Raw genomic sequence first — 18,657 nt, forward strand, 5'->3', positions numbered from 1 at the left:
CTGTTAATATAATTCCATAACTTCTGTATTTCTGTCTTTTCAGGTCCCCTTATTAATTAAACTTGAGGATGAGGCTTTGTCAAAAGGAGCCAAACTAAACTGACACCAGCTTCTCTGTTGACAGAGTTGCTGTTTTAGAGGTTCAGAACCCATTTGATTTTTTTAAAGTTAAAAAAAGAACAAGAAGTCATTCTGGACCTATTATATCATTTGGATTATCTTTAAATAATTATGAAATTTTTGCCCTTCTGTCAGAAACATCTTCTATGCACTTTGTCTTGCAAGAAATTTGTATTTAAGCCAAATTTAGTGAATGAAAGGAAAAATTCAAGTTGAACAATTACAAGAAGGCATATCATTAAACAAGAAGACATATCATTAAACAAGAGTACATAACTAGATCACACTGTTAAAAAACCACAGAAGATAATCAACTCTGCAAAGTCTACATCTACAGCATCTTTATGCTATGTATTTCTAGACTGTTTAAAAATCTTTCTGCATGAAACTTTCATTTTAGAGGAGTCATCAGTTTCATAACTCAGCTTTCAGCAACAAATACTTTTGGACCAAATGCTGTACAAAATCCTTTGGGAAATGAATGACCCTCAGTCTATACAGGGGAAAGCAGAAGAATATATAGAAGTGCTGTATAATTCCAATACTAGTTCTTTTCTGCAGTCAATAGGGTGCATAGCTCTTCCCCAGGCTTGACCAGTAAACTTGTCAAGTTTTTAAGCAATTGGTACAGGTTATACCATGCTTTAAATATGTGGGACTAATTTACTTCCACTCAAATGAAAGTGTTTTACAAGTGTAAAACAATGGTCCCTCCTCTTGCCACAGTCTGGACATAGGCATGCCTTTTGCCCATAGAGGCTCTACCAAAACACAAAATCTGCCAGCCCAATAACATAAAAAAATCTTAACTTAATCTCCGAAAAAGGCAGGATATCATCTTCAGCAAACACATGGAAAATTCCTTCATACTGCATGTATAAAGAAACAACTGGCATATGATACATGAAAAAAAAAGGAAAGTTGTGTAATAGCTCTTATTTTTAATATGAGAGAAAAACTAAAGTAAACAGCAGAGAAATTATCACCATGCAGAAACCATTAATCATATCTTATTAAATGGCTGAGCAAAAGAGAAAAATGACCAGTTTTGAACATTTTGTTTTGGTGACATAATTCAAATAACTGAAGCTTAATCCTTCTGCTGTTGAAACAAGCTGTATTTATGGCCTATTTCAGCTGGAAGACAGCATTTGCATGCCATACCTTTGCCTCTAAAACCAAAACATTATTCCAGTTTATCATGATACAGAATTCACCTTTTGAAACACCATTTTCTTAACACACAAGAAATGTGTGAAGTTTTTTTTAAAAGTGAGCATTGTGCAGAAACCAAGTGCAAACATCCTGCCCAGTGAAACTTGAGTTATTTCTGCTTCTCTTATTGAAAAAATGATCAACAGTAAGTCCTGAGTCACAATGGTGTTCACATCATTTTAATTATAAATTATTAAATTAAATTAAATTATAAATAAGTCAGATTGTTACTAACACTTAGTTGAGAAGAGTTAATCATGTTCATAGGAAATTTCCCCTTCTGAATGGGAGATAATAGTTCAGAGCCTTCATTAGGAGATATCCAATTCACTTGTGAAACTATTTGTCTTAATCTATTCCACAAATCCAGAGATCTCCTGCAACTGAATATCTACTTTCAAATAGAATTCTGTATTGCTGAGAAAAAAAGACTAAAATCCTGAGAATTTGATATTTGATGCTTTAACATTCACCAAAAGAGTGTTTTTATAAACATCTGTGTGAGATGATGGTTTTGACATTTTCCCATTGAGAGGGAAAAAATAAAATAATTAAATTCACTATCCTGTTTCACTCTTTTCATTCCAATCTTCTCTATCCTATAATTAGAGATATACACATTATATTTAATTTATAATCCACTGATAAATATTTGCTCACAGTGCAATCTTTTAATACTTTGTGAAGAAAAGGCTTTAAGTATGAAAATAGCCAAAGATTATAGCCTTGAAATATTTAGTTGTTATAAGGGGGAAAAATGCCATCTGCTGGGTACAGCTGAGGACTGTCCTTTTCTTACCAACACACCACGCTGCCCTGAGAGAGTTTTCTCTCCACTTCATAATTCATTTATCCCATCTTGAAAACTGATCCAGATACATGCATTGTTTTTGAGGGAATGTAATAGCAACCTCATTAAAACTCTCTAACAAAAACTTCTTACCATATAGCTCTCTTGGATGGCTAACAGCAGATAGGATGACTAGCAAAGGAATAATACTGCTATTAATCTTTCAAAAACATTAGAACTGTCTCTAATACCCCTACCCCCCACACCCAAATATTTCACATACTTTTGTGACTTCACTTATATAAACTTCACTATTAGCTAATTTATAAGACATGGAACACTGGGTGGTGGAGTACAGGTAAAGAATCACTTAGTTACCTAGCTTAAAAGCATGAAACCAAGGCACTGAAAACCTCATTAATAAAACAATAAAGTACAAGAAGGAAGTGGAGAATGTTCAGTTAAGAAATATATTTGTGTGAAGAGGGCAAAAAATTAAAAAGAGAAAAACATTATTTAACAAAATGGATAAACTTTAAGAATTAAGAAAATGAGGTAGATAGGATTTCCATATGTAAATATGAAGAAGGAAAGAGTTGATTCACAACAGCCAATAAGATTCCTTTATGGTTTTGCTTGTTGTTAATTTTACAATGTCAAATGTAACAGCTGTCACCTGGGTGTGCATATACACATACACATGCACATGTGCATATAGGTATGTATATTTATACATTAAAATTCTGATTCATTTCATATGAAGCTGAACCAGCTTCCAGTCCTGGAAATCTGGGTTTCAAATCTAAAATAAAGGTTTATTTCTCATATACACAATGATGCTAAAAGTCAAGTAGCTCCCATGAACGTACATATCTTTCTTGTGTTTAAGTTAAAAGCCGTGAAGTTGATTTCAGAAAATAATTCAGTATAAAACCATGCTCACTGTCATGACTGCTTTGTAAAAAGCAAACAAGCACAACAACTATGAAAATACAGAACTTTGGCCTTTTTAAGATTCTCTAGCAAGATGACATGTTGTCAGATGGAACAATATCTCTACTTTTTCCAAGTTCCCACTCAAAGTGCAATAAGTGCACGTGCTCCATACGCCGTAGTTACCGTTCTCTTCCCCATCGCTCAGGGAAGGAACTACATGGATTCTCCACTACCACTGACTCATCAGGGCCTGATTATGCAAACTGATCTCCCACTGACAGGCACATGCACCCATAACCTCATTGATTTTAATGTGCTTCTATGGCAGGATAAGCATCTTTTCCCTTTAAAAAAAAAAAAAAAAAAGCTACAAGCTGGGTGTTAGTTAAAAAGACAGCAAGTGTGACTTACCAAACCTTGGCACATCCTAAGTCACTAAACAGATACCAAAAATGTCCTTTAAAATGCTAATTTTTAAAAATTCATCCTACATGTACATAGTTTTTCGAAGTCAATCATCACAACTTGAATCCCTACAAAACCAAATACTAGATAATTATCCTGAAAAAGGATTAAGTAGGTTTCTTTTCCAATGTCTCTGAAGTTGTAAGATAAGCACATGTACCAAGAGTTTCTCTTTGCTATCAACAAGGGAAGGTGAAACTGCTGATAATCTCCCTGTATTTCAGAAGCCCACAGTTACATGCATACCATATTGATAATAGTGTTATGGCACAAATGCAAAGAAACTGCATCAGGGTCATTTATTTTGTTGACACATTTTGCTGATTCCAAAGTACTTGTGAATTCAGTAAGACACAAAAAGCTGGGCTTCTAATTCCTAAACCAATTTCAAAACATTCTGATGGTATCAAAGCAAACTGAATGCTAGTCTTGGAGCTATGACTGTAATAAGTTATTTTTATCTTTAATATATTCATTATTTAGTACTTGTATCTGTTATTATATGATTTGTGAGTTTGGTGTTGTCAGAAAATTAAGTAATAAAATGCTCAGAGCAAGACCAATGAAGAGCAGAAACTTGTACACTATCTTTGTCTGTCCAGACTGTTCTACTCTACCATGGTGATAATTTTCTTTTTCCTTTTAGTTTCCTTTATTCTTCTTTGAACTACAACACAGAAGGCAAGGAAGACATCTGAGTTGAGCTTTTTTCCCTTTAAATGCATGTTTTATAGAATCACAGGATGGTTTGGGTTGGAATGGACCTTCAAGATCATCAAGTTCCATCCCCTGCCACAAGCAGGGACACCTTCCACTGGACCAGCTGGCTCAAAGTGCCATCCAGCCTTGCTTGAACACCTTCAGTGATGTGGCTTCCACAGCTTCTCTGGGGCAACCCATTCCAGTGCCTTACCACCCCCACAGTCAAGGATTTCTTCCCAATACTTAGTCTAAACCTGTCCTTTTGCAGTTTAAAGCCATTCCTATGTCCTATCACTACAGGCCCCTGTAAACAGTCCCTCTCCAGCTCTCCTGTTGCCTCTTCTTCAGGTACTGGAAGCTGTCCTGTCTCCACGCTGAACAAGTCAAACTCTCAGCCTGTCTTTTTAGGAGAGTTACTCCAGCTCTGTGATCATGTTTGGGGCCTCCTCTGGACTCATTCTCACAATTCTTTAATTTCAAACACCAGGGAAAAATACTTATTTTTCAGATCTGTAATAATCCTATAGTGCTCCTTTCTAAACACAGTTTAAGATGTACAGATCTGTAAACTCAAGAAAACAGACAATAAAATCTCATTAAGCAATAAATTAAAACCACAAGCACATACCACCAAAAAAAAACAAAAAAAACAACCCAAACAACTGAATATTAATTCATACAGTAAACAATTAATGGAGAAAAAATATTCTGAGTTAAATTACCATTCGTGACATCATTTTAAAATCTAGAATATACCCCTTGGCTGAAAATGACTAAATAGTCACTACATGCAAAAATGCATAAAATGCATTTCCAAGAAACTTACATCAATTTCTAAAATCCATGTAAAGCACTTTGAGCAATATGTTCACAAATACTCTCTATTAAGTCCTATAATTAAAAAAATTTATATGCACTGGTGGGAAAAAACATGTTTACAAATGAGTTCCACTAAGTTTGAGGGTAGTGTATCTATTTCAAGCTATAGCAAAAAGATTAACATTTTTTCTGTGCAAATTAGATGACATTTAAATTATGCATCTGGCAAACCTTTATAGTATATAACATAGAACAATATCAAATTCCTCTTCATAAAATCTGTGTGTTATTTTACTTTGCAACTCACAAATCTTCTCAAAAAGGACAATCTCACAATTTGTAAATTAAATATATATACAATAAGTATTCTTACTGTAAGTACTTTATTTTACTGAAAAATCTCTATTTACAGTAAAGAAATCATAAAAAAGAAAACTAAGAATGTTTTAAAATACATGTTAGTTTAAGTGTCTAACAGTTCCATGTTATTTGCAAAATATTTAACAACTGATCTGCAAATTATCTTAGAATTCTAAGTCTGATTGGCAAAGACCATTGCATGTCATCTGCCTCATGCTCAGGACTGGGTCAGCTTCCAAGTTATATCAGGTTGCTCACAGGCTCATCTAATTAACTTCTGAATGCTTCCAAACATGGAGATGCCACAACTTGCCAGGCTACTACAGTGTTTGACTTTGATCACACTGTTTCTCCTCTTGACCTTCTAAAATTTGTGTCCTTTGCCTGTCATTTTTTCATCATGAACTGCTGAGCAATGTTGCTTCATCTTCTCTATCATGTGCCATTAGGGAGTAGCAAACAGCAGTATTCACAGCCTTCTCTTATTTGGACAGAGGAAACTCAGTTCTCTCAGCCTCTCTTTGTATGTCATGTTCCCCAATCCCCCCACAGTCTTGGTGGCACTCCATTGAACTTGCTTCAGTGCATCAATGTCCGCCCCAGTTTTGGGGAGACTGAAACAAGACACAGTACTCCAGATGCAGTTTGACAAATGCCAAATAGAGGTGAAGGATCATCTACTCCACTGCAGCCCAGCTATCACATTAATTGGCTGCCTTTGCTCCAAAGGCTAATTCTTGCCCCAATATCAAAGTTTTGCCTTCCAGTATCCTGAGGTCCAGTTTGCCTAAGTAGTCCCTAACTTCAACTTCTGGGCACTCTGCCATGAGGTTCAGGGACCTCAAAAGCCTGAGAACAGATCTTGCCAAAGCAAAGGCTGCAGTATGTACCCTCAGCCTTTTTGTATCTTCTCCACTGTCCAGTGCTGCATCAGCTTCAAACTGTTTCCTTAAGTCTTCCTCCCATTAACAAGGTACCTACAGACATCAGTGACTTACCTTCAACTCCAGCATAGTTTTGCCTTTCCTGCTTCATTCTCTCTACACCCAAACACTGTTTTTACATTCTCCATGGAGGTCTGTCACTGTCTGCAGATTCCATACATTTCATTGTTTGGGTGAGTTGACTTAAGAATTCCCCATTCAAGCAAGCTGTACATGTTTGCCACACCTGCTTGTCTTCTTGCATAGGGAAGAGTATGTCCTTGTGCATTTGAGGAAACTGCTCTTCAAGATCAACCAGCTGTCCTGAGCCTCTCTGTAGCTCAAAAGTACCTGACATGGGATACTGCCTCTACTATATGAAAAAGCCAAAGCCAACCATTCTAAGTCCAATATAATTTCTTCACTGCCTGCTTCTCTCATTCCTTTCAGATTTTACCACCTTACAGTAGTTCAGTTAGGAGTGGCATCAGCCCTCCATTTCCACTTTCACAAGTAGCAAGAAATCTAAGCTACATGGACAAATTGGAATAAATATGTCTCCAAATGTAAATTAGAAGATAGAATTACATGGGAGGTATGAAGAAAGATGTGGTATTTGGGAGCTTTTCTTGATCTCACTTGAGATAGAAATGGATCTTAACAGAGTGGATAATCATAATGATGACTGACACAAGTAACTGGAAAGACTACTTTAAGGCAGCAGCTAGTTCAAGAAAAGGGAACAGGATCTATAAAACATACGAGACTAAATTTACATTCCCATTTGCAAGCACATAGATAATTTTAGGATGATATGAGGCAAAGCTTTTAAAAATCTGGAGAAATGAGTAGCTGAAGTAGAATAATTATCTGACAGATGGAGATTGCCCAAGACTGCCACTTGAACATATAAAAAGATGAGGCTGACTTCATTTTTGAAATACAACATTAGAAATTCCGAGAGCATCCTGAGCATTAGTTGTGGAAGGTACAAGATTTTCTTCAGTGTACCACAGTATAAAGAGAGGTTAGAGTCAAAGCTTTACTTTGAAAATAGTTTTTAAAGCCTGAAGCTTTACAAAAAGATTTTAAGTATCCTCATATAAGCAATATACCATATATATTTACAGCACAGCACTTCCCTAAAATGTCTGTCTACCAGTTTCCTTTGCAATACCGTGTTGCAGCTGCACATGCACATTTCTACCATGGTGGCATTTGGGCTTCCCCTTCCTGCACCACTGCATTGATTTTTCTATACATAACATCCTCTTCAATCTATTGGCACAACCATGCCCCTACATTTCCTCTTCAGAAGAACAACTCTAGTAACAGCTGAACGCCTGAAGGTAACAGCTAAGCAAATTTCTCCTTTACTTTCACTTGCAACTCTCACATTTCCACAAAAAGTAAGCAATTCCAAAGCACACGTGCTTCCTTTAACAACAGTACTGCCATAAACACACTTAACCCATTCAAACCCGCACTCAGCCTGCTGTCATTCCCACACAGAACATCTTTGCCCCTATGTGCAACACCTCATCTTTATTTGTTCCCTTATTGCTGTACAACTCCGTCTGCATTCTGCCTAACTTCACTGTACCCAACAGCAATGCAGCCCCAACACTGACTGATCTTCAGAGACTAGGGGAACATGGGATTGTTATTTTTATCACCAGGGTATTACTTGTAAAAGTCCCTTTCTGTGATGGATGGCACATACAAGAACGAGTTTGTGCTCTTTGATAATGGACATTCTGCAAACAGGTGAGAAGGCAAAGACTTCAGAGTCCAAACTAACAACTTCAGTATCCACATAAAAGTGGGAATGGGAAGAGAGGAAGGAGCACCAACATCCAGGCCATACAAACTATCACATCAGTTCTGCTACTTTAAGTGATTCAATGATTCAATTAACTCATATGATTTTTCAGCCAGTTACTATTTTTTGAAAGCAGAAAAGTGAGAAAGAATACCTTATAAAAAGGACAGAAACATAGGTATATGAGAGCAAATCAAGAATACCACAGCCATTTTGAACCAGTTGCAGCTCTTCTTCCCAGTCCAGTTTGTTTATAAAACAAAAAGGAAAACACCACTTAAAAAAAAAAAAAAAAAAAAAAAAAAAGACATCCACTTTCCTGCAGTGATAGTATCTATATCTGGTTATTGATTTGTAATTTCCAGTAGTTCCAAGGATATCCCCACTATCCTTGAATGTATTGTATTTTATCTCCCATTTTTTATTACTTAATAATGTCCAAGCTAAACAGAACAGTGCCTAAACACTGTTTAGGGTTTTCCCCATATGGTCTAGCTAATCATGGATACAATAAAAAAATATACAAACTTAACACTCATAAATAGTTCATGTCTACTTCAGATTACTAGTTTTTTCTAGAGGAGTACATCTTCAAAGATAAATAAAATACTTGATGTTTTTCAGCACTTCAAGGTACTATATAAAATCTATATTATACTGTGATTTGAAATGGTATCAAATTAACCCAGTAAGATATTAATTAAAAGCTAATAAAGCAAAAAATTTGCTTGTAATTTGATTTTAGCAATCTGATATAGATAAAATTAAGGGATTTGCAGAGGCTAATTAAAAATCTGTAAAAGGAAGCATGGACATTTAAGAAATTCTGGTTATGGAAGCTACCAGAAATATGGTACTATGTGACATTTTCAGTTGTTATTTGTGATATTTAAATAAGACTCAGAGTTAGTTGGGGTTTTTCAGCTTTTTAAGAAGTATTCATACAGTCAAACATCTTGAGAAAAGGCATCTCTACTATTTAAAAGCAGCCTTCCCTGTAATAAGTGAGAATCTGCATACAGAAAATAAATATCCTACACATTCTCTACTGATAAGGTTGTTTAACTTATAGGTCATTGGGAAAAGCAGTTAATGTGCTTAAGACCTTCTCATTTTATTTTTTTGTGAGTATCATCATAATTTAGAAAAATACAAGGTATACATGAGGCCATTGTTCTAATAAACCTGAAATGAAAGAGAAGTGCTGGGGATTCAGTCAGCCTTTTTAAAATACTTGTAATGTTAGGGTTTTTCAGTTCAACTGCTGTTTTTCACAAGAGACAAACAATGAAGTATGCTCTTGTTTAACTGATTTAATGAAATGCTGGTTGTCATTGCAGGGGTTTTGTGTTAGGGGGTTATGGTGGGTTTTTTTAACTAATCCTAACTATATTGACGTAACGAGAAGAGATTGAGAGAGAGCACAAGCTGAAATTCTTGCAAACACAACACAAAAAGAGTTAATCTAACCATCATCCTGATGCTTGGAAAGGCTGGACTATGATAATACACAGGAGACAATTACCAAGGCTCAGCTGATAAGATGTAACTCACTAAGGTGCAATAATGCAATTTCTTTCAAATATGTGCACTGAACAGGAGTGTCAGTATTAGGTCACTGAGGTTACAGAAACCCTGCCTTTCTTTGGGATGCAATAGTATATTTTTTCATTATGTTTATTTTTTGTTGTGCAGTCTTCATCTTTATCAGGCTTATTCTAAAAGTACTTCACAGATAGTAAGACCAATCCTTTTTAATTCAATGGCAAAACTCCCTCCGATATCAAGAGTGAAATAACTGAAGCCCAGATAAAAGCAATTGGTCATTCATCCGTAACGGGACTACATCTGGGGTGAAACAGCAGCTATTTTGCAGTTAACACTTCTATTGCAAACTGATCTATGGATGGAAATGCTCAACTCAAAACACAGGGGAATTTACATAGATGGAAAATAATCACACTGACTTAAATCTGGCAAACTCCCCAGAGGTAATTCCTTTATTCAGATGAAAAATGCACAAGATTGTTTACAATTGTTCAGGATCTCAATTACATATGCTATCTAAAAGACATGTCCAACAGCTAACAGAACTCTAATCTCATGCTACTGAATAAATAATGCTCCTATATGGGGGGGTTTTTTTCACTGTTTGAGTGAGTACAGAACTATACATGCACGAGCTGCATGGTTGTAGCTTCATGATTTGGTTCAGTTTGTAAAATTACTGCCCAGGCTGTAAACTGTGATAAGATCACACACAACTGCAGCACAGGTTTAGTTACATCCACATTTCAAGATTTAAAGATAAGCCTGTAAATCAGACAAGAGGACTTGGAAATTACAAAGAATCCCTGTCCACATTGTTTCAAGCTGTTAGGTATTTGAGATTACTACTTTAACTTATTTGTCTGCAAGAGATCAATACAAAGGCATTCCTCCTATTTCTTTAAATGTTGTTTGCCAATCTGTGCCAAAACAACACACAACTTCTGTAAATTCTGTAACAATACTTCAGTCAAATCTGTAATATTCTACTGTCAAATGCCCAACAGATTCACTGGCTGAAAGGCAGATCCCAGAGTGTCAGGATCAGTGGCACAGGGTCTAGTTGGAGGCCTGTCATTAATGTTGTCCCCCAAGATTCAGTAGTGGGCCCAGTATGGTTTAACTTACTCCTCTATTACTTGGATGAAGGGGAAGAGGCCTCCTCAGCAAGTTCACTGAAGACACAAAGCTGGAGGACACCCTAGAGGGCTGTGCAGCCCTCCAGAAGGACCTCAGCAGACTGGAGAGGGGGTCAGAAACCTTTTTTAAAATTCGTCAAAGGCAAATGCACACAGTCCTGCATGTGGGGAGGAAAAACCCCATGTGCTACTACAGCTGGGGGCCAATCTGCTGGAAACAAGTCTGCAAAGAAGGACCTGGGGCTTCTGCTGGAGTACAAGCTGTCCATGAACCAGCAGTGCTTTTGTGCCAATAAGGCCAATGGTATCCTGGGGTGCATTAGGAACAGCACTGCCAGTAGGTCAGGGGAAGTGATCCTGCCCCTCTACTCTGCCCTGGTGAGGGCACATCTGGAATGCTGTGCCTGGTTCTGGGCTCCTCAGTACATGAGAGACCTGCAGCTCCTGGAGCAGATCCAGGGAAGGGCAACAAGCACAGACTGAAGCATCCCTCTTACAAGGAAAGGCTGAGGGAGCTGGGCCTGGTCAGCCTCGAGAAGAGAAGACTGAGAGGGGACTTCATCAGTGTCTGTAGGGAGATGTCAGAGGTTGGAGCCAGGCTTTTCTTGGTGGTGCCAAGGAATAGGACAAGAGACAATGGACAGAAACTGATGCACAGGAAGTTCCATCTGAACAAGAGGAAGAACTTCTTTACTGTGTGAGTGACCAAGCACTGGAATAGATTGCCCAGAGAGGTGGAGTCTCTTTCACTGGACATATTCAAGAACCATCTGAATGCAATCCTGAGCTCTAGGATCACTGCTTGAACAGGGAGGTTGGACCAGATAACTAAGCCACTGTGGTCTCCCCCCAACATTACCCACTCTGTAATGCTGTAAATTTTCTTTACTTAAAAAGTGGAAACCAGTATCAATGCTTGCTTTTAATCTCAGTGTGGTGGGAGGAGGCAGGAAGCCCAATGCTGTCACAGAATTGCAGTAGCAAGACACTCAGCTCATCAAATCAAGCAGAACTTTAGGTAGTGCTCAAAACTCAGGAACTGTCTTTATACAGTCTAAAATTAAAGATGCTTCTTTTAAAACCCAGGTCAACAATTTCAAAATCTGTTTTATTCTGAAGTTTCTTCAAATTACTTTAGATTTTACCCAAAGTAATAACTGAAGCAGGCAAACCTCGAGTATTTCAATCACATATTGTGTTTCACTAAGCAGAAGCTACTGCTTCATAGGACATTATTCAAGATAAACACCTCTCCTCCAAGAATGTTAAGTTAATATTTTCTGCCCCACATGTCAATAAGTTTTATTTCTGTTGGATGAATGCACTTATTTACTAGTAGCCATCAATTGTCATGTGCAAAGGGGTAAAACTTACCTGGAAGAACTGTACTTTATGAAATACCAGATTTCTAAGATTTTCCATATGCATGTGAGAGCAGCATAAACACTGACATATTTAAATATTACATTATTTACAGATTAATTCAGATAGATATTTCCATAATACAAGAACTGCTCTCATTTTCATATAGCTGAAATATGATAGAACTTTTCTAAATGCTAGAAAGTTACTCCAATTCTACAATGGATCAGCCATTCTCTAACAACATTCTTGCTATTAACTAACTTTTCAGAAATAGCTTTTTGCTGGCTCATATTTTATAACCTTTTCACGTTTCAATCAAATAATCTGTGATGTAAAATATTAAACATAACAAAACAGCACTGACAATTTTGCACTTGAAATCAGAGATAACTAATCAACCAATGTTCGTTTATTAATGTGTATTGAAAAATGTGTTGCATTTTGTTTCTGAAGCACAAGCTAGTACTGTATATGTGTAAACTTCAGCAGAAGTCATAAAAATACTCTAATAAAAAACCCCTTCCTATTAAATAATGGGGAATTTTAAAAGAACTTTTACATAAATCTTTCATGTTACATTATTCTGTGACTTAAATTGCAAACAAACATAAAATGTTGTAATGAGCTGATTATCTGAAGTAAAATGAAGTATTTCTGTGTATTCTCTGAAATAGTTAAGCTGTTCCTGAAGACTTATTATTGCATTTTCAAACACAAAAATTTGAACAGATAATTCTGACCTCACGAAACACTGAGAACTTATCAGTTGAGTATATTTTGCATAAAAACCTCATATTCTTAAGATTCTCTCTATTCACCAAATGTTTTCATTAATGTGACATAGAGATGTCTAAAAGTTAAATGAGTGATTATTAGCACTCTGGAATATGAAAGCAATATCTGTCTTAATTGTTTAATCATATTGAGTTGCCTGTGGCACAAAGAAGAAGAAAAGTTAAATGTCAGTATTTCACACTGTCAATTGAAATGAGTCCCAGATGTTAAAACACTAAGCAACCTAAAAATCATTTATTTCATTTTAAACAAAATCTTTTCCAAAGCAAGCTTAATCTAGTGATTCAGTCTTTCCCTTCCCCTCCCCAGCACAACTAAATAACCCCTATTTAATATGTGCAGTGACTGAACTACGCAAATAGTACACAGGAACAAAGTAATGATTTTCATGTCTTTTGCCATTAAAACTCACTGGTCTTGATTAAGATTTTAACGGTTTTAAGAACAATACCAAAGAATCCCTAACAAGTAAAAATGTCAGGCTTTGTTTTCCTCCAAGAAAACAAGTACTGTTTGTCATTGTGCACAATTCTAAAGTAGAAGAAAGCTTTGGTTGTTATTATTTTGATGAAAATCAATGAAAAACAGTTTTAGGAATTTAAGCTAATACAGCCTGCCTAGTCTCAAAAACTTACAGGCTAGTGCCAAATCCAAATGGGACTTTTATTCAGAAATTTGAACAAACTTAATTTAAGAATGAGTAAATTCACCATATAAACATCTGCCATTGTTTTCAGTACAACACTAATTACAACAGTTGCTTATATTTTGAATGGACAAGTTCTAGAGAATATATAAAGGCTTAGCCCCAGGAAGTGTCAAGAAATTTCAGAGGACAGATTAACTGCTAAGGGACATTCACACGAGTGTTACAAATTTAAAAAGGGAAGAGATTACATACCCCTCTCCACCAATTCTTGTTATCTTTAGACGAAAATCAACTGAGTTCAGGCTGGGTGGCTTCCATTTCAAAATATCATCACATCGACCAGGCTTGTATTTCTGAAGTAAATTAAAATGCAGTTTAATTATGCTTATTGGTTTTCACTGGTTTTAAAAGTAACAATTCAGCCTTTCAGACTCTATTAGCTGTCTCTAATGAATTACAATAGTTAGTGACTGAAACAATGAATACCATTACCATGGAGGTAGTTGTGCTTCACTACTTTATTTGCTTCTCCCTTTTAAAGCTGCTTAGCACTGTAGCTCTGCCATTGCATATAATAAAAAGCTGAGAATAGAAATAAAAATCAGCATACTTCATTATCTCCCTCTGGGTAATGGAAAATTTTAAGAAAGAAAATAGGAGCACAGAAAGAAAGAAAAACACTCATAGGATATACAGAAAAGACATTTAAAGTAATCTCAACATTTTGGAACTATTTTATGAACAATATTTTTGTCATCCATGCTGTTGGCTGACAAAACATGAAAAAGGCAAAAGCCACCATACTGCCAGCTCTCAGAAAGTCTTACCAGAAACATGTTCTTTCATAGCAAAGGAATTTAAGTTATGTAAAGATTAAAGAATATCATGATATACCAGAATATAAATAAGAGAGCATCTCTTGCTAAAGAGAGAGGGTACACATTTGAACCACAAGTTGAAAGGCACAATTTTCTCTTAAATTAGAGCTTTAGTTTTTGATAGTCTCTGGTTTCATCTACTAAGCTATTTATCTACTATTATCTATTTATACTTCTATTTATCATCTGCTTTCATTTACTAAGCTGCCATTTTGTTCATCCTCAACTATCAGTGAGAGTTAACTTGTTGATCCCTTCCTTACTGAATATCTTTCATGGCAATAGAGAAAATCTGAATTTACATGAATAGTGCAAAAGTAAAATAATAATTTGCAGATGCATAAAATGAGAAATTTTACTTTTTTATTTATATACAGTGAGAAAATTTATGCAATTTTATATAAAAAATAAAACTAACCAAGAACATCCACTGTCTTTGGGTAACAGAACAGTCATCAGCATCACACTGCACTCATGCTATGTGAAATATTTTCAAAATACAGACTTTATTGATGATAAACCTAACAGTTCTAGATCTAAAATGAGAAAAGCAGATGAATTTTCTGTTTTCTGATTGAAGAACGTAAAGGCACTCTTTCCAAAACAAATGCAGAGTATCTTACTAATAATTTCTTGATGAAAAGATGGTCATTAAATCTTAATGAAGAAAAAAGGACAGACCAACCTCCCTAAGTCACAGCACTAAAATTCTGAGGAAAAGCTACATCTGATCTATATAAAAACCTTCCTCACTAGAGCTCTTGATCCTGACTCAGACAACAGCCAACAGCATGTGCTAAGGGAAGATGAAAAGCAAGGCAATTATATACGATATTTTCTACTACTACTCTTTGAGAAACTACCCATTTTGAAGCTCAGAGACTTCCTGACATGGATGTGATTCAAATCTGATTCCTACATATTTAGCTACTTTCAGTTTCTCTGCATGAGCTTATATAGCCCCCTACTAAGACCATGTAAACCTCAACAGCTGTAAAAGCCCGTGGCACAACCTTTCATGCACAGCTTGATTACCTTGCAGGAATAAAACCACTACCATTTATTTATTTTGAACAAGTTTTTGTTGCTTGAGAAGACTTGCACTTCCCAGGGATCATACTAAGAGAGATGCTTAACAATCAAACCCCATTGTTTCCAGGGAGACTCACAGTTCCATTTGCCTCTATATGCATAGAAACGCACTCAGCTCAGAGGCTATAATTTTACATGCGCTGTTACCGTTTTCTCCTCCACTTATATTACTCTACATTTATCTACATAAAAGTTTATGCACTCTTTTATAACTCAGCCACCCAGTCTTGTAAGAGCTTACTATAATTCTCCACATTTAGGACCAGCCCTTGCTGATCCAACAAGAAAAACTCACTGAGTGGTTCATCCAATTTTCATACTTGCTTACATACAGTACAGGTGGTGAGGACTCCCTCCCTTCCTTGGTGAGGACTGAACAGTACCTCATCCCTTCACTCCTGCTTTATAACCAATTAGATAGCTGCAAGAACCTTTTAAGTCTCATATTACTTTAGTTTCTTCAAGAAAATTTTGACATGAGGTTTTCTGGAAATCTTAGCAGGAAAAACCATACAGTCCTTACTTAAATGAGTTTTGAACCCTTTGTTAGAGAGGCATCCCCTTCCTCTCAAAATGGTATGCAATTTTCATCAAGTATATAAATGTTCACCCAGATACCAACTACCATATTCCCTAGTGTTTCTACTCCTTTCTCTAGTCCAGATACGAAGCTTACAGGGCTTATTTCTTCACTCATCTTCCATGATACCTGTCCCCACCTTCTTTTTTTTTTTTAAATTGGTATTGTATTTTCCACCTTACATGCTTAGGTACTAATGTAGAATTTTCACATAGGATCTACTATCCAATTTTTTCAAACTCTTTTTCCTAGACTGACAAATTACATCCTCCTAAAAGTGAGTAAGAAACCAACGTCACAACAGACAGGAACAACTATTCCAAGATCAGTAATGAAAAGCAGTGTTTTGACAGAATATACCTGCATACCTGTAATTATACTGCACGATCCACAATTTTGATTCAAGTTAAAAATTAACTGGCTGGCTTACTTGAAGGGAATGGGGGAGGATTTGCTCATAAGATGGAGTCATTTTCTTTACCTTAAGAACCAGCATAGTGTTAGACAGGCCTCAGATAAACATTTTATTTCATCAATAAAAAATAATCTCTGGCGCACCTCAAGTTACTTAAAGATATCTCACTGAGAAAGCAATAACAATAAATATACCCTTTTGACTATTACATTTAGCTTTGACCACTATTTAGTTTTGTCAAACAACAGCCTTCTTACTTCACAGCAATTTTTTAACTAAACACCTGGTAAAGGTAACAGGTAAGCTATAGATATCTTTCAGAAACAGTTAAAAAGCCTTAGATAAGCCATCAGAATTCAATGCTCGTACAAGGAACAATTTATACAGCTCTTCCCTGGGCTCCCCTATGAAAGTCAGAAATTCGCAAAATCCTGGCCCAAAAGAAGAATTCATTCATATTATTAATCCCTAAGAAAGAGATTAATTTTTAACAGGTGAGTCCACACACACAAGACAGCACTAGTAAATTATTGAGTTTGAGTGCTAAGTGCTAAATCAATTTCTTTAAACACGAGCTGAAGCCAAACCAGAATTCTGCTTGTTTAATATATGGAAACTTCACCTTAGATGAATCACTGCATACTGCAGACCGGTTCTGCGTGAAGTTACTCTTTATTTTAATTCCAAACCAAAATATGAAGCAATCTGCTTGAGATTGAACTACACCCTAGCATTTTAAATATAGCATTCATAGCAATGATATCCTCATCACCAGTCCCCAACAAATATCTATGTACACGACTACTTCAAAAACATACCAGATCCCCTGTCATCTCAAAGTTCATGCTTCAATCTGAAACTTGCCAACCTAAGAACAAAAATTAGACCTCCACACCAAAAAGGTACATTACATTGACAAATCAGAAACTATCTGAAATAGCTTTAAAGGATTGGACTAGATGGCCTCCTGAAGTCTCTTCCAATCTAAATTATTCTACAAAACTATCTTTGCTTGCTTGCTCTTTTAGCAGCCATGCTAGGTGCAATTTACTTCGCAAAAACAACAAACATTCAAATCCCCCAGTTGTTCCAATTTATAACACTTCAGTTGTAATAGCTGGGCAGCTCTGGTGCATGCAAACTGGATTACAACAATGTAAAACCAAATTTGAAGTTTCCCTTCAGGGACACTCCTAATGCCCTTCACATCAAAATACAGACACTGGAGGCCAAGGCAAAGGCTATTCCATTGCATTGCTACCTTGTACAAACAAACAAACCTGAGCTGTGAAAGTATCCTGCAACATCCTGAACTGCTGCTTCAAAGAAATAAGGGTATCAGTGCCTTCAGTTAGCTACGAACCCTAAGCTCCCCAATTTTTACATTTTTTTTAAGTCTCTTTACATCCACTCACCATCTACTCAACATTTCTATCTTTTCAGTAGTAGCAGCAGTCATCACATAAATGTCCTACCTTCTGTGGCCACTGTCTCCTCGCAAAACCTCAGGCCCTTACTTTCATTAAGATAATGAAGATTAGGGGGAAACAGACGTGTCAGAAGTAGCATTGCAAATGTGCCCCTGCAATGGGGATCCTGAACTTCAGACAAGAATATAATAATTACCCTAAAACTCAGGCGCATATCCAGCGCCCTGGGATGAAGAATCATCACTGAAGACAGCTCAAGAGAAAGCACATCCTCTGGCATCCCTCTTCGGCTGCTAAACACATTGATTTCTCACCCCAAACTCAATTCTATAGGCTCAAATGGGTCTAGTCAAACCACAATGAGGGTTTTGTTAGACCCTTATTAGAACCACTTTAGCACTGCAGGGCATAGTTATGGGTTGCTGTTCTGTCCCAGAGTACTAAGTCTAGTTCCCCGCTTCCTCCACAGCTGCCCAAAGAGGGGGTCACTTTTTTCTTGTTTCCCATAAGATTAAGAGAAAGGCTGGCCCTCAAAACCTCAGGTTCTGTTATCTTAACTTTTGCTAACACATTTCTTGTCAACTGCAGGCAGCCTCACACACAGGTTTGGGATT

General features: G+C 36.5%; 1 protein-coding gene across 1 annotated transcript in view; it reads right to left on the reverse strand.

Annotated features, from left to right (window-relative positions):
• Positions 1 to 18,657, reverse strand: part of RNGTT (RNA guanylyltransferase and 5'-phosphatase) — a 167,373-nt gene that overhangs the window by 48,828 nt on the left and 99,888 nt on the right. Inside the window, exon 13 of the mRNA XM_056486456.1 lies at positions 13,901 to 14,001. Within this exon, the coding sequence (XP_056342431.1) occupies positions 13,901 to 14,001 (101 nt within the window). The remainder of the gene's footprint in view (positions 1 to 13,900; positions 14,002 to 18,657) is intronic.

This window comes from Oenanthe melanoleuca, chromosome 3, assembly GCF_029582105.1.
Source record: "Oenanthe melanoleuca isolate GR-GAL-2019-014 chromosome 3, OMel1.0, whole genome shotgun sequence".
NCBI classification, from domain to species: domain Eukaryota; kingdom Metazoa; phylum Chordata; class Aves; order Passeriformes; family Muscicapidae; genus Oenanthe; species Oenanthe melanoleuca.